The sequence below is a fragment of the Dipodomys spectabilis genome, unplaced genomic scaffold (genome assembly GCF_019054845.1).
Source record: "Dipodomys spectabilis isolate Male_0828 unplaced genomic scaffold, ASM1905484v1 ptg000163l, whole genome shotgun sequence".
NCBI lineage: Eukaryota > Metazoa > Chordata > Mammalia > Rodentia > Heteromyidae > Dipodomys > Dipodomys spectabilis.
In genome coordinates, this window is record NW_024870840.1 from 11,277,931 (window position 1) to 11,293,139 (window position 15,209).

At 34.5% G+C, this 15,209-nt stretch overlaps 1 protein-coding gene across 6 annotated transcripts in view; it reads right to left on the reverse strand.

The window, feature by feature from the left end:
* Anks1b (ankyrin repeat and sterile alpha motif domain containing 1B) overlaps positions 1–15,209 on the reverse strand; it is a 946,206-nt gene that overhangs the window by 639,502 nt on the left and 291,495 nt on the right. For all 6 annotated transcript variants that reach the window (XM_042693313.1, XM_042693310.1, XM_042693314.1 and 3 more), the window contains one exon: positions 10,659–10,824. In XM_042693313.1, the coding sequence (XP_042549247.1) occupies positions 10,659–10,824 (166 nt within the window). The remainder of the gene's footprint in view (positions 1–10,658; positions 10,825–15,209) is intronic.

The following is a 15,209-nucleotide window of genomic DNA, read 5'->3' on the forward strand; positions in this document are numbered from 1 at the left end:
AAACTGTAACCCCTCTGTACAGTATTTTTACAATAAAAAACCTATTAAAAATAAATGAAAATACTCATTAAAAAAAAGAAGTTGTGGCTGCAATGGTGAACAGACAGACAAGATTTGAATTATAAAAGGCAAATGACTGGTACATTTTAAAATAAGTAATTCCCCAATAACTATATAATTTCCATTAAGGTAAGGCTTCTCAAGGAAAGGAAAAATTAGTAGTCACCATAAGAAAAGTTGAAGCATTTATACAAGTGGGACACACATATGGGGGTTCTCCACAAGGGATTTCCTAAGGAAAAGTATGAGTTTACTCCATTAGTAAAGGAGTGGAAAAGAGACTAATAAGATCAAAATCTTTAGGCATGAGAAGGTCCATCAGTAGGAAGATACTTCTATTAATGAATTTAAAGTAGTTAACTAAATATGTTAAAATGGAGTCTGTTGAGGCAGGAGGCTACACCTGAGACATAGTCCATCTCAAAAGATAAACTATGTAAAAATCTACCAAAGAGTTCAGTGGCTCAGGACTATGATCCTAGCTACTTGAGAAACAGATCAAAGGGTTAAAGTTGAAGGACACAGATGTTCAAGAAACAAGAAATTCCATCATAGTTACTGGCTGGAAAAGATAGTACACACTCATCATACCCTGAGACAAGGGGAAACACAAGTAGAATAATAGCTCAGGCTGGCCCAGGTATAACGTGAGACCTACCTCAAAAATAAGAATGAAAAGAGGCTGGAACTGCAGCTCAAGACATCTCATTTACAAGCACAAGGTCCTAAATTCAATCCCAAAGTCTTCCCCCACCCAAAATCAGAGCATTCTGAACCTTATCAAGGATTTGGATCATTTTTCTAAGAGAATGGGAAGCCACTAAAGGGTTTAATCAGGCCAGTGAGGAAATCCAATTGTGCTTTTTACAATTACTTTGGCTGCAATGTGAAGAATAAATTCAAGGAAGGCAAATAGGACAATTAGAGGCTATTAAAATAATTCAGAAAAATGATTGGTGATGATAAAGACTAGGAGAGGCAAATAGATTTGAAGGACAGTTAAGACAATAAGGTACAGAATTATCCTCTCTCTGTTACCTATTCTACTTTTTTAAAAAAATCACAAGAACTGGTGATTGAATGTGGGGGTTGATGGAGGTAGGTGGCAAGAATGACACTCAGGATTCAGCAACTAGATAAATGATTCAATCATGTACTGAAATAAGAAACCTGGCATGAAGAACGGATTTTGGGGGAAAATATGTGATTTTATTTTGGGATGTATTAGGAAGTGAAGTGCCCCTGGAAATATTCAGTAGACAATGGATAGATGGATACAATTTAAATTTAAATTGAAAGAAGTTACTGGAACTGGAGATGAAATAGTTGGAAGTGTTCAGCATGTTGATTATAGCAAAAGCTATACATACTATAGATGAGATCATTTAAGAAGAAAGAAAAGTAAAAATAAGGACTGTTTTGTCTAAAGATTGAACAAATCACAACTTTTAGAGCAATTGGAAAAGTATCAACTGTCAAAATTGAAAGAATAGTAAGATTAGCATCTGCCTTGGACAACAAAGGGAAGAAAGGATGTGATGGAGATACCATCAGCCTACACTGCAGAAAGGTTTAAAAAACAGGAGGATTAAGAAACATACTTTTGGATTTTGTAGTATCAAGATCATTGTTATCTTTAGAAAGTACATTTCAAGGAAGAAGTGGAGCATGGAAATCTGACTAAGGTAGACTGAGAAGTGAAAAGGAAGAACGAAAATGAACACACTGAGAATGTGGGATAAATAGAAAATAGCAGTCAGATTATAAGTGATATGAAGGAACTTTGTATTTATTGTTCAGTTGTTGTTGCCTTGTCAGTTGTTTTTGTTGATTTGTGCTATTTATCAAATGAAAAAAAAACCTGGAGCAAATTTAAAGTTGATGTTCATGATCCAGTAGAAAAGTATAATTATACATTAGTATAGTGGTAGAATATCAACTGGCTAGCAAGTATTAGTGTATGAGTTCAAATCTCAGTACCACCAAAAATTAACAATACAGAAATGAGTGATAGAAGTGTTGAATCAATAGTAGAACACTTAAGTGGTATTCACGAGACCTTGGACTTACTCCTTAGCACTGCTATGTGTGTGTGTACACACACACACACACACATGTATGGATATATATGTATGTTTATGTGTAGCACTCATATGTATATATGAAAGACAAACAGTGAATGAGAGTCATATTCCTAAGAAGGCAAAGGCATAAAGAGGACAAAGCCAACCTTGAATAGGAAAAGAAAAACCCATTAATCTTAATAGGAGGGACAAACAAAAAGAAAAATACAGTATACAGTATACATACAGTATTTGTACAATTTTAGAGAAAGTTAACAAGTTTACCTATTGGCTTTTACTTTTATGAATTAAAATATATAACCAGCTTCTGAGAATATAAGACAAACTAGGAATAACACCAAAGATTTAAGAAAAGTAAAGGGGAGAGGGAGAGAGAGAAAGAGAGAGAGAGAGAGAGAGAAGAGAGAGAGAGGACTGTGAAGCAGTATGGAAGGCTTGTTTGAATTTGATGGGGATGAATCTTTATCTCTTTACTATAAATACTCTGTCACTTTAGGAGAAATTCTGTTCCATAAAAATACATACATCATAAAATGTCTGTATACCCACATCATCACTATATTTTAAGAAATATTAAAATTATTTAAGATTGTATTTTAAGAAATCTTAATCTATGTTTCACGTTAATTCATCTATAATACAAATAAAATTAGTTTGAGAATGGAAATATAATTTTCTTTTCCTTTACAATGTTGTTTTCCAAATAAGCAAACTTCTGCCAATTTGACCATAGTAAGATAGTCACCAGAAAACAAGAGCAAAGATAAGAACCACATGGTTATCTCAATAGATGCAGAAAAAGCATTTGACAAGATCCAACACCCCTTTATGATGAAGGTTCTGGAAAAATTAGGAATCCATGGAACATTCCTCAATACAATAAAGGCTGTATATGACAAAGCTACAGCCAGCATTATACTTAATGGTGAAAAACTAAAGCCATTTCCTCTTAACTCAGGAACGAAACAAGGATGTCCACTCTCTCCACTTCTCTTCAATCTAGTATTAGAATGCCTAGCTACAGCAATAAGACAAGATGCACACATAAAGGGGATCCAAATAGGGAAAGAAGAAGTAAAACTCTCCCTCTTTGTAGATGACATGATCTTGTATTTAAAGAATCCCACGGACTCCACTCCCAAATTACTCAAGCTGATTCAAAGCTTTGGCAAAGTAGCAGGGTATAAAATTATCCCTCAAAAATCAATGGCTTTTCTGTATGCCAACAATGAGAAAAGTGTGGCTGAAATTAGGAAAGCAACTCCATTCGTAATAGCCCCACAAAAAATAAAATACCTAGGAATTAACTTAACCAAAGAAGTGAAGGACCTCTATGATGAAAACTTTAAAAAACTGAAAAAGGAAATCAAAGCAGAACTTAGGAAGTGGAAAAACCTCCCATGCTCCTGGATTAGAAGGATCAACATCATGAAAATGGCAATACTTCCCAAGGTTATCTACAAATTCAATGTGATATTCCAACCTCATTCTTCAAGGAAATAAAAGAAGCAATCAAAAAATTCATATGGAACAATAAAAGACCCCAAATGGCAAAAATGATCCTTAACAGAAAGAACAGTGCTGGAGGAATATCAATACCATATAGATACAGAAAGTAGCTAGTATACCAGAAATCTCACTGCAGGTACAGCTGCCCTCATTTTCTTTTTACCCTCCATAAACCAGCAATGGGTTACCAGTTTACCATGAGATATCTGCTTTAATAGATGCTTAAGAAAGTACCAAGCATGGAGCAAATGCCAAATAAATAATTGCCATTTGATAAAAATGGTTCTCATCAGAAATACCAATATTTGTATGTAAAAGAATGCTTCCAAGGGCCTTTAAACAGTTTGCTCTTTTAAATGAGTTAAACATACCCACAGAAATCATGTTGACACTACTCTCTTGCTTAGCAGAGATAAACATTTGTCCTTGGCCAGTTGGAGTTGTTTTAACTTCAAAATTTTTGCATTAGAAGTAAAGAAGCTTTACTATCTCAAAAAAAATTTTAATTGTAAATAAGTTACAGAATCATCTTCACATTTCTCCTTATTTCTAGTATGGAGAAGGTGTAGGGCATGTGGAGGATTATTCAACAGATAACACTTCTTTTTCAGGTTCACCATGGTCCAGTAAGCACATTATTAAATTGAACAGAAGTAATGAAGACCCACACTGCCTGGTATATAGCTATTAAATGTATTCATTTTAAAAAATTTCAGCATAGATCACCTATTCTTTTTCAACAGGATTGGAAATAGTCTTCACTAATGTTGTTATAAATTGGTCATTAATCAAAATGGATTTACTGAACATCCATACTGTGCAAAGCCTGTACTAAGTGATTCAAAATAACGGGTTGCTTAGTTACCATCAAATGGAAAATTTCCCCTGTGAAGGTTAAAGTTAAATGAAAAGCAGATAATAAAACATTATCTTTGATGGAATCCGACTATTTCATAAAGGCTTTTACTGCCAGTCTAGTCATTTTCTTTTTAAGAAAATTCATTTATTCATTCTTTAATCATTCATTCATTTAACAAAGTCATCATAATCATTATACATGGTAATGAGTAAAGGGCAACAAATAATAGTAACTGCATAAACATGACTTAGCACACCTACAAAACAAGTACTGGACCACGTTATTTTACTTTAAAGAGTCCCCCCAAGGGTTCTTGTGTTGAAATGTAATTCCCATTATAAGATACAAGAATACAGAAACTTAACCTGATTACAGAGTTGAAAGGCAGGGCCTCTGGGATGTGATTAGGATTACATAAAGTCATCAAGGTAGAGCCTCAACTGAACACTACTGTCTCGATAAGGAACCTACAGACATACACACTGTTCCAGTCTGGCCATGTGGTGATCTGTGCCACCTCAAGCTTCTGCCAGCAAGAAGACACACTTCTGTAGTCTCAGCACTTGGGAGGCTGAGGCAGGAGAATCTTGAATTCAATGCCATACCAAGTGGCTACATGAGATTCAGCATCAAATTAAATTTTTTAATAAAAGGCCCACATTATATGCAACCTCCCAACAATGGCCCTTCAGAACCATGTGTCAAAATAGATATATTCTCTTAACTTAAGAAAATAAAGTCCAGTACTGTAACATTATCATTCTTTACTCCACATGAAGTCTATGGTCACTGAGATACTAATAAAATGCTCTTCTCATAGTACCTTTTAAGTGTATATGAGACTAACATAATGAAACCAACTAAAAACTAAAAGGAAGGTAAGAGGCAGAATGGAAGATAGGAAAGATGAATAGAAGTGGTAAATCTGATCAAAGTGTATTATATGCATGCAAGCACACATGCAGAAATATTATATGTATGGAAAATCACTATAATACCCCTTCATACAATTAATATACTAATAAAAAGAAATAAGTGCAGAACTATAGGTAACATTTAAATGTATCTCAGCTTTTGGTTAAATTATGAAATCCTGAATATGGATATACTGACATTTTTGCTGCAATATTTAAACTAGTAAGTTAAATCTTGTTGTAAGGATTTTGTAGTAGTTCATCTGTTAATAAATACAAGAAGCAACTACATGCACACTTACCAGATATTTTGAGAAGATGGATAGTATATCCACAAGTGGAATTACTCAAGGCCTAAACATCTTCATTTCTCTCTCCCTCCTCTCTCTCTCTTTCTCTCTCTTTCTCTCACTCTCACTCTGGCTCTTGCTCTCACTCTCGCTCTGTGTGTTGAATTTACATGTTCCATTGTTTGGCCCTATATTAGTTTCATAAGACCATTGTAACAAAGCACTGATAGTTGCACAGCTTAAACAACAAAAGTTGATTTATTTAGTTCTGTTATCTAGATCTACCTAGATTTGAGACTAGGTATTAGTAAGGTTGATTCCTGATCAGGGCTGTAAGGGAGGAAGAGGGTACTCTTTCAGGGCTCTCTGTTTTGTAGATGGCTAAATTCTTGTGCTTCTTCCGTCTGGAGGCAAACTCTTGTCTCTAAATTTTTGTTTTTTGTTTTGCTTTGTCAGTTGTGGGACAAACTCTGGGCCCGGGTGCTGTCCCTGAACTCTTCAGCTCAAGGCTAGCATTCTACCACTTAAGTCACGGCACCATTTCTGGTTTTCTGGTGATTAATTGAAGATAAGAGTCTCACGGACTTCCTGACTGGGCTGGCTTTGAACCATGATCCTCAGGTCTCAGCCTCCTGAGTAGCTAGGATTACAGGTGTGAGCCACTGACACCTGGCTAAAATTTCTGCTTTTTATAGGAACTTCAGCCTTGTTGGATTAGAGCCTACTTAATTACTGTAGTTTAAGCCTTCATTATTTCTACAGCAGAGTCAAACTTTGAGACATTAGGTGTTAGGATAACTTTTCTTTTTGGTGAGAGAAAGGGAAAACAATCCAACTTATAACAGTTCCTCTTCAGGCTTCATCATCCTTACTGTTTCTCATGTTTCCCTCTTTTCACCATCTGCAACTTTGCTTAAATGTGTGAACACTTCTTAGTATGTATATTTCAAGTGCCTTAGTTTCTTTTTTATATTTTCTTTTGTTATATCTTTTTTTTATATTTTTTATACCTTTTTGTGCAACACTAGAAACTTCTTTCTGATCTAATTGTCCAATTCACTGTTTCTCCAGCTCAGTGTGAGAATAGGTCCGTCTACTAAGTTTTAAATTTTCTATGTTGTATGTATTGTTGCTTTTCCATTTCTAGAAGTTTGCTTTTTTCTCACAAAAATATTAGGTAATATTTAGCTTCTATTTCCCCTAATACATTTTAGTTTATCTTTTCTTTATGTAAAATCATTTTGTAGCCTGAATCTGGTAACTAAAATACATGAAGTCTTTTCAGGTATGGACCTAGTCTTCTTTCTTTCTATTGATTTCTATTTAGGGTTCTTTTCCCTGTTGGCTTACATATTATAAACTACTAACTTTATTAGGAAAACTATGACTTATTTGGAGCCTAGAAAGAAGAGTATATTCCTCTCCAAAGGGGTTATATACATGTTTTCACTTAATACCTAAGGGTCTCACTTAACTAAATTCATAGATTGACATTTTGGGGACCCTTTGGGCATATGAGCTTTGGGGACATATTTATACAAGGCCAATTTTGTAGTAATAACTCCTTAGGAGTCTTCTCACTTGTAATTTTAACAACAAACCATCTTTCTTTGAAGTGCTTATGCTACTCTTCTGATTAATCTGGGGGTGTAACCTTTGGGGAAAAGAGTTCACAATAGAGTCCCCATACTGGGCAGGCAGAGAAATTTCTTTCCTATATTTAAATTCACCAAGGCTTGAAGCACGAAAGAAGGTTCAGCAAATTCCTCAGGACAAAACCAGCTTTACTGCTTGCACTGGGGATCCCACAGTCATCAATGTTTGGGCCTGATTATTTGTTTATAACATGCTGATTTAAAAAAAAAAGAAATTCCAAATTTAGATGTGCTTCAATTTATATAATTTTTATATAATTTCTCATTTTTTATTCTTTTAAGAAGCTTAAAAAATATTTTCATTCAGCATTACTTGTTTTTAGCAAGAGGGCCTAATCAGCCTTGTAACTGGGGTCCATATCATATTCACCGCTGTTGTCCTCAGCATTCAGAATGATGCTGATCCATGCATGAGTTTTATTAGCGTTGGGTAGTTGGTGAATAAACAGTAACTGCTCTTCCACTCTTCCATCTCTTTTTCTATCGTCTTGACATATCCTCTATTTCTGTCCCCTAACTAAAACTTCTACATTTTTGTACATACCTTCCCTCCATTTACCTTCCCAGAGTTGTTCCTCTGAGTCCACCGTATCCCTCATTACCTCTCTTATAGAAACGTTCTTGTTTTTCCCAAACCCATAATTTGGTTTTCCATAGCTTGGGATCGGTACTATTCTTTAAAATGGCATCTCAATTACTCACTATTATGCTGCCTTCATCCATAATCTGCTGGTGTAGGGAACTCAGAAGCTAAGCTGTGAGACCTGGAAAAGGTTTGAGAGATAGGAACTCTGCCTCCACAGTACTTGGAATGCTGAGAACTGGCCATGTGAGGGTTAAAACAGACAGCTGTCTAGAGAGTTAGAGGCTGGAATGCTGCTCCCTTCCTTTCCTGCTGGAAGTGCTGAGAGCTGGAGCTTGCAAGGTGGATAAAGTGGAATACATATTTGGATTTTGCCTAGTTGCAGTCTTCACTGTCAAAACAATAAGGGAGCCGATTATTCTCAAAAAACTATCTCTGTGAGTGAAATAATGCAATAGATTTTTGTTTTCTGTATGTACCAGTGGTAACCGTCCCTGTTCTAAACCTGATAAATACGCTGGGCTTACAGGAACTTGGGGTCCAAGAGCTGGTAAGTCTTGAGTTCCTTGGTGCCTGCTATCTCTCTCCCTCTCCCTGCCACACATCTGTTTTTCTCTATTTTTAAGCTCCCATTATACTGCCTCAGGTTGCAGTTACCAACAGCTGGTCAGTTGATGCTTATACTATCTTCTTACAACATATGTCTTCTGACTTTGTTACTGTCATATGTGGAACTCCAGCCCTACCTACATGTTTGTTGAGAGTAGTTTGTTCACAAACACAAGAACCACTTCACTTCATCCTCTCACGTAGTGCAACATTCACTGCCATATAGGTCTTAAAAACACACATTGCACAGCTCAAGTCTCAGATTCGTTCCTTATTAATGTGTGACACTGGAAAGCTACCGAATGCTTCAGTACCTCAGCTTCCATAAAGTGGAAATAATAATACCTTACAATGCCACCTGTCACATAGCAAATGTTCAATACATTTTAGCTATTTTCAATACTGTGTTTTAACTCTGAAAGCTTATGATTCATACATAACTCAAGCTTTAATACCAATGAAAAATTTATTTGTTCATCTCTATGAAATTCCAAATCCTATTGTCTACAATGTTTTTGGTTTTGTGTTTTGAGTTTTACTTCAGTTCTTCTCTAGATCTAGCTCTTCATTTCTACCAGAGCATTTTGTTTCCTTTTAGTTTTTGCTAGCACTCTGGGCCTCAAGCTTTCACTTGGCTTTTTTGCCCATGGCTGGTACTCTACCACTAGAGACATGCCTCTACTTCTGACTTTTTCTTGTGAGTGTTCTGGGGCTTGAACTTAGGGCCTGGGCACTGTCTCTGTCTCTGAGCTTTAGTAGACTTGAGCCACAGCTCCACTTCTGGCTTTTTGATAGTTTTTATTAGAGATAACAGTCTCACAGTCTTCCTGACCAGGCTGGGTTAGAACTGTGATCCTCATATCTCAGCCTCCTGAGTTGCTAGGATTAGAAGTGTGAGCCACCGGCATGTAGTATATTTCTGGCTTTTTGATGGTTAGTTGGAAATAACAATCTCAGATTTGTCTAAACCATGATTCTCAGGTCTTAGCCTCCTGAGTAGCTAGGCTCATAGGCATAAGCCAGCTGCATCCAGCTTAAACTAATGCACTTTATCTTCAGAAATTGAATGCATTTAGAAATGAATATTTCAAAATATCTCTATAAGCTCTTCTCTCTGTAGTAGCAATGCCTACCAATTCTTATATTATCTGTCTTAACTTATACCCATTCTGTTTTTTCATTGATCTTCAACACCTTGCTCTAACAGAAAATTCTTCTAGTCTCTAAACCTCAACAAGTCTTACTGATCCTAAAATAAATTAGTATGTCTTTTTCATATCTACTTTCCTCCTATGCTACCATCCTGTCTGTCCTAATCTTGAAAAAGCAACTTGTGTTTTCCACTCCCATTTCCTTAAACAAGCATTGCTTGCTTCCAGAAAACTGGTTTTTAAAACTTCCCTTCCAAAGCTTACTATTCAAAACTAAAACAGCCTCTCTTCAAAAACTTTTCTTAAAACTCCTTGTAGCAATGAGTACATTGATCATTCATTTGTAACTATCCTCCTTTGTTCTTTTACAAATCATTCTGTATTTCTTCTGGGAAGTGGACAAAAGACAATAAGATAGTCATCAAAATCCACATTCAGTCACAAGCTTCACCATTTGTTGATCTTCAATTTCCTTTGCTTCACTTTGTGTGCTAGTTTGTAATGTGAATAAAGAAAATGATGGATTTGAAAATGCCACAAAAGACAAAAAATATGTAATATAACTAACTAGTTAAGTATACTTGATAACTTGGAAGTAACCAGGATGCCAAAAAGTGTAGAGAAAGACTCTTGCTATAAAATCAACTATGAAGTCCTAAGGGCTCAAATCTTTGTATCTGACCTAGAAAGAGTTTTATGATTAAAAGTTTCAAAGTGTTTTCATCAGGGCAGAACTGTCTTTATGAAGGACATTTATCAGTTGAGAGATTTCTCACCAAAATCCATGATTTTACCTGTACTCATTTAAAAATGCAAAAATTATTAGTTGGACTACTTTGGGGGCACTTTCATGTTGACAATCAGGGAAATCAAAATACTTGTGATGCATCTTCATTTATAAAAGCATGCATATTGAATTAGCCCAATTGTGAATAAGAAATTACCAGTTCTTGGGGAAGGTGCCCTTGCGATTTCTAAGGAGCAAGGTTTCTTTGTAACAGCTGTGTCCATGAGATCACATAGAAAGTTCTCATTTTCTGGAGGAAATGTGTCCAGAGAACCAGATGGTACAATTTCCATAGTGTAATTCCTCTTCTTTGGATAGGACTCCTGAAACGGAGAAAAAATAAAAAGCTTTGCAAGAAATACACAGCCTTGTTTGATTTTATTTAAAAAATACTAGGAGAGATAATCAGGTTCATCTATTCTTCTCAAAGAGATTGAGAGCTACTAATTTATCTGTTTGAATAAATAATTCACTGTGTAATCCCAGTCATACCAGCGATATTTTAGAAGAGTTCTTACATTTGTTTCTTTGAATTTAATACTAAACTAGTAAAAGCCTTGACCTCCTTTGATATACATGTCTACTTTATATTGTATGTTAATGACTAGCCATTTCCAAGATTCTGCTCCTTTGCCTGGCTCCTAGAGAGTTATATGATTCAATTTTGACCATTTGCTGGGAAGCTTACAAAAATATTTTGCCCCACAGATAAAGCTTGTAAGGAGGCATTTTCAGAGCTGAAGCTATCCTCAGACTGGATACAGTTTTAGTATCTAGGGCTAAGGCAATCAGTTTGTAACAATAAGGCATTAAGCCTAAAATAGAAAAGATGACAAAAGCCAAAGATAAAGAGTCTGTTACTTTGATTATATCATTGAACTGCTTAAATAGATCCAGGACCATCTTTTCAGGCTTCTTAACTGTACACTAATATTCTTACACTTTAAATTGTTTCTATTTGGGTTTTCTTTCATTTGCTATTAAAGTATTATCACCCAAAACACTAGTATTTTTCTTTGTGAATACTATTAATGAGCTTACTAATATTCTTTTTCAGGTTAGAATACAATTTGATCCAATCTCATGTTACTGATTCTTCAATATATTCTAATAATTGGAAATTCATTTAATTAAATAATATCTTAATTTCTTATGCATGAAGCACTAACTGGTGATCAGATGTTTATTGGACATTTTAAATAAATATATATGTTATATATATATTCATATATGTTTATGTGTATATAATACATGTGAGTGTGTGTATATATACATGTGTGCATGTGTATATATGATGCTAAGAACTAGTCATCTTAAAAACCTGATAATACATAATTCTTGTTCTCAGAGAGTTCACAGTCTACTTGAGAAGAAAGACAAATTATATGCATGATGAAATTAGCCATTTTTTGGTAGCTGTTACCTTATAAAGTATACTTCACTGACAAGAAATAAATAAGAACATAAACTCATATTTTCAAAAAAAATCTTCCAAGATATATTCAAGAGTTGATAAAGATTTAGTGTAAGCTGCTATTTTGCTATAATGATATTTACAGTACAGTAGAATCCAAGGTCAGTGTAATTGCTTTCAGAGCAAAGCAGACCCTCACACATCAAAGAGTCAATTATGTTCACTCTACTCTATTGAAAGCAGGAAATTGGGAGTAATTTATTTTTAACAACAAAGGGTGACAAAGTAGAAAGCATCCAGGGGAAAGCAATCAGGATGGTATATGATTTAAAAACCATGTCAGAGTCAAATGATAAAAGGAACTGCAGTGTTCTGTCCAGAGAAGGCTTACAGGGACATAACAGTTTTCCCAACATATTTGAAAGGCTCTCCCTGTAAAGAGCTATCCCACAAAAGGAGAGAAATACAGAAGTCATCACTGTAGATGATTTATTCCAAAGTTCTTAAGTGCAGAAAAAGGACTAGTGTTTTTAAGTCTAGGAGGGAGAATTTCGGTCAATTCCAAAAATATGATGATATGCATTAATAATAATATCTTAAAATAAAATTCACTGATACAAAAACTAGTTAAGAAATAACACCAGAAGACATCAAAATGAACTCATCATGGAAGAAAAGAAAAAATGAAGGAAAGAAGAAAAGGAAGGAAAAAGAAGGGACTAAGATTATAGCAATAGAATTGTAAAACGTCTGTGTAAAAAAGAAATTCTAGCTCTAATTTATCCTAAATTAAATTAGTCAGAGCAACTCATGGATTTGGTAGACATTTTATTGTTTTTATAAAGAATGATGATGGTTTTTAAAAAATCTGAATAACTATTTTATTTTCATGCCTTATGTTTGTATGTATTTTACCTAAAGTTAAGGAGCTTTGTTTAAATCATCTATTCATAAATAACATTTATTTGAAACTTAGTCACTTAAAATAATAATAAGCACTTAACATTTCAGTTTCTTGGATCAGGTATTTGGAAACAGTTTGTGATAGTTTTGCTTTGAGGTCTTTCATGAGCTCAAAATGTTGACTCAGGAACCAGTCATGGTTGTACACAGCTGTAATCCAGACTAGCCTACAACAGTGAGTTCCAGGATTTACAGCCTGAACTACCTGTCTTTCAAGGGGCTAAAGTATCCATTTCCAAAACAGCTCAGTAAGACTGGCAAGTCTGCAGCATTTTTGAGAGGTTTCAGCTTTTCCCAATAAGACACCTCCATAAACTACTCTATGACATAACAGCTGACTATAGAAAACAGACTGTATGTTATAATTTATTTTCAAGCAATTCAAAGAAAATTGAAGAAGCAGATACTACTGACTCAAACTTACCATCCAAGCTACTAAAACGACTAAGACCTGAAGAATCTTGGTCCAAAACCGGTATGAGCAGAAAAATCTTTAAGACATCATCTCGAAAATAACCAGCAAAAACAAAGCTAGACTAGAGGCTCAAATGGCATCTTAGATGTAAAACAAACATCTTAGAAGCAAAATTACACACACTGTTGCTTCTCATTTAATAATATTAAAATACTGTATGCAACCTAAATGTGAACAAATTGCAAGCAGGTAATTATGTACTTTTTAATTACAGAAAAATATCTGGAATCCTCACTGCCTTTCCTTCCTCAAGATTTCTACAAAATCTACAGAGCATATGATCTCAGTTCTCATTATTCCCCCTTGCTATGAATTCCTACTCATATAGAAGTATTCATTTCTTATCTGTGTCTATTCTTGACTCTGTCCCATAACTACTAGAATAAGTAAAATAACCTGGTTAGTTGTACCAAGAGACTTTGTGCAGGAAAATTCATGGAAACCCTGGGTTACATTTAAAAGCACATTGTCAGGGGAGCTGTGGGATGCCTATAGTAAACTTCTGGAAGTCAGACCCAGGGAGACAAAGGATGCATGTTTTCTTTCATATGTGAAAGACAAATCCAATTTATAAATAAATAAGTAAATACATACAGTGTGCACCAACAAAGTCAGTATTAAACAAAGTCAGTACTATATACATTTAGTTAGAAAAAGCACACAATACCAAAATATTGTTCTTTATTGATACTTAGACAACTAATTAAAGTTTAACAACAACCCAGAAAGTTTTAAACATGAACTTCAAAGCAGCATTTATCCTTGGTAGGAAAGTAAGAAGGATGAATTAAAAGGGGAATATAGGGCTTTAAAAATTATCTTGCAGTGTAGTTGTGGAGGTAGGAGGGAAGGGATGATAGGGGAAAAACAAAGGAGGAGGCAACAATGCTTGTTAAAAAATGTACTCATTACCTTGTGCAGGTAACTGTAACCCCTCTGTACGGTATTTTCACAATAAAAAATGAAAATTATCTTGCATATTCTCCTTTGAGAGATATTTCTTAGATATTTCGTTGATGGGCCTCATTGATGACATGTAATATTGGTTACAAAAGCATAGTTTTACTATTTTTATTTTGCATCTTCTTCTCTTAGGGATGTCTCACCTTTATAAGGAAGTCTCACATTATAAGACTTACCTTCCATCAGTGGCTCATTCCTTTGTACAACTATTTAAAGATAATAGAAAATAAATACATTTATAATATAACTTAGAAATCATGATTGAAATGGAAAAATAATTCCATTATTGATATATATATATATATATATATATATATACATAGATATGTAAGCTACATCTCTTTTATCCATTCTTTTCTTTTGTACACATAGACTGATTCCAAATTTGGCTATGTGAATAGTGTTGTAATGACATGTGAATGTAGCACATTTCTTGAACATAATGGTTTCATATTGTTTGGATACATACCCAGTAGTGGGAATGCTGAATCATATGTTAGTTCTATTTTGAAATTTTGAAAAACCTCCATATAATTTTCCACTATGGCTTTATCAACTGACATTCCCACAAACAGCAAAAAAGAATTCTCCTTTCTCCACATTCTCCTACCACTATTACCTTTTTTATATAGTAATTATTCTATATTTGTGAGGATCATTGTGGTTTTGATTTGCATTTCCCATATCATAAGTGATATCTTTTGTCATATACCTGTTGATCATCTGTATATCTTGTTTTAAGAAATCCCTATCCAGGTGTTTTGCCCAGGTTTACTAGCATTTTTTTTGTTTTCTCAGAATGGAATTTGAGTTAATTATATATGTGTGATATTAACTTTTTGTGTAATGTATGATTTATAAATACATTCTCCTATTCTGTTGGTTCTTTCTTC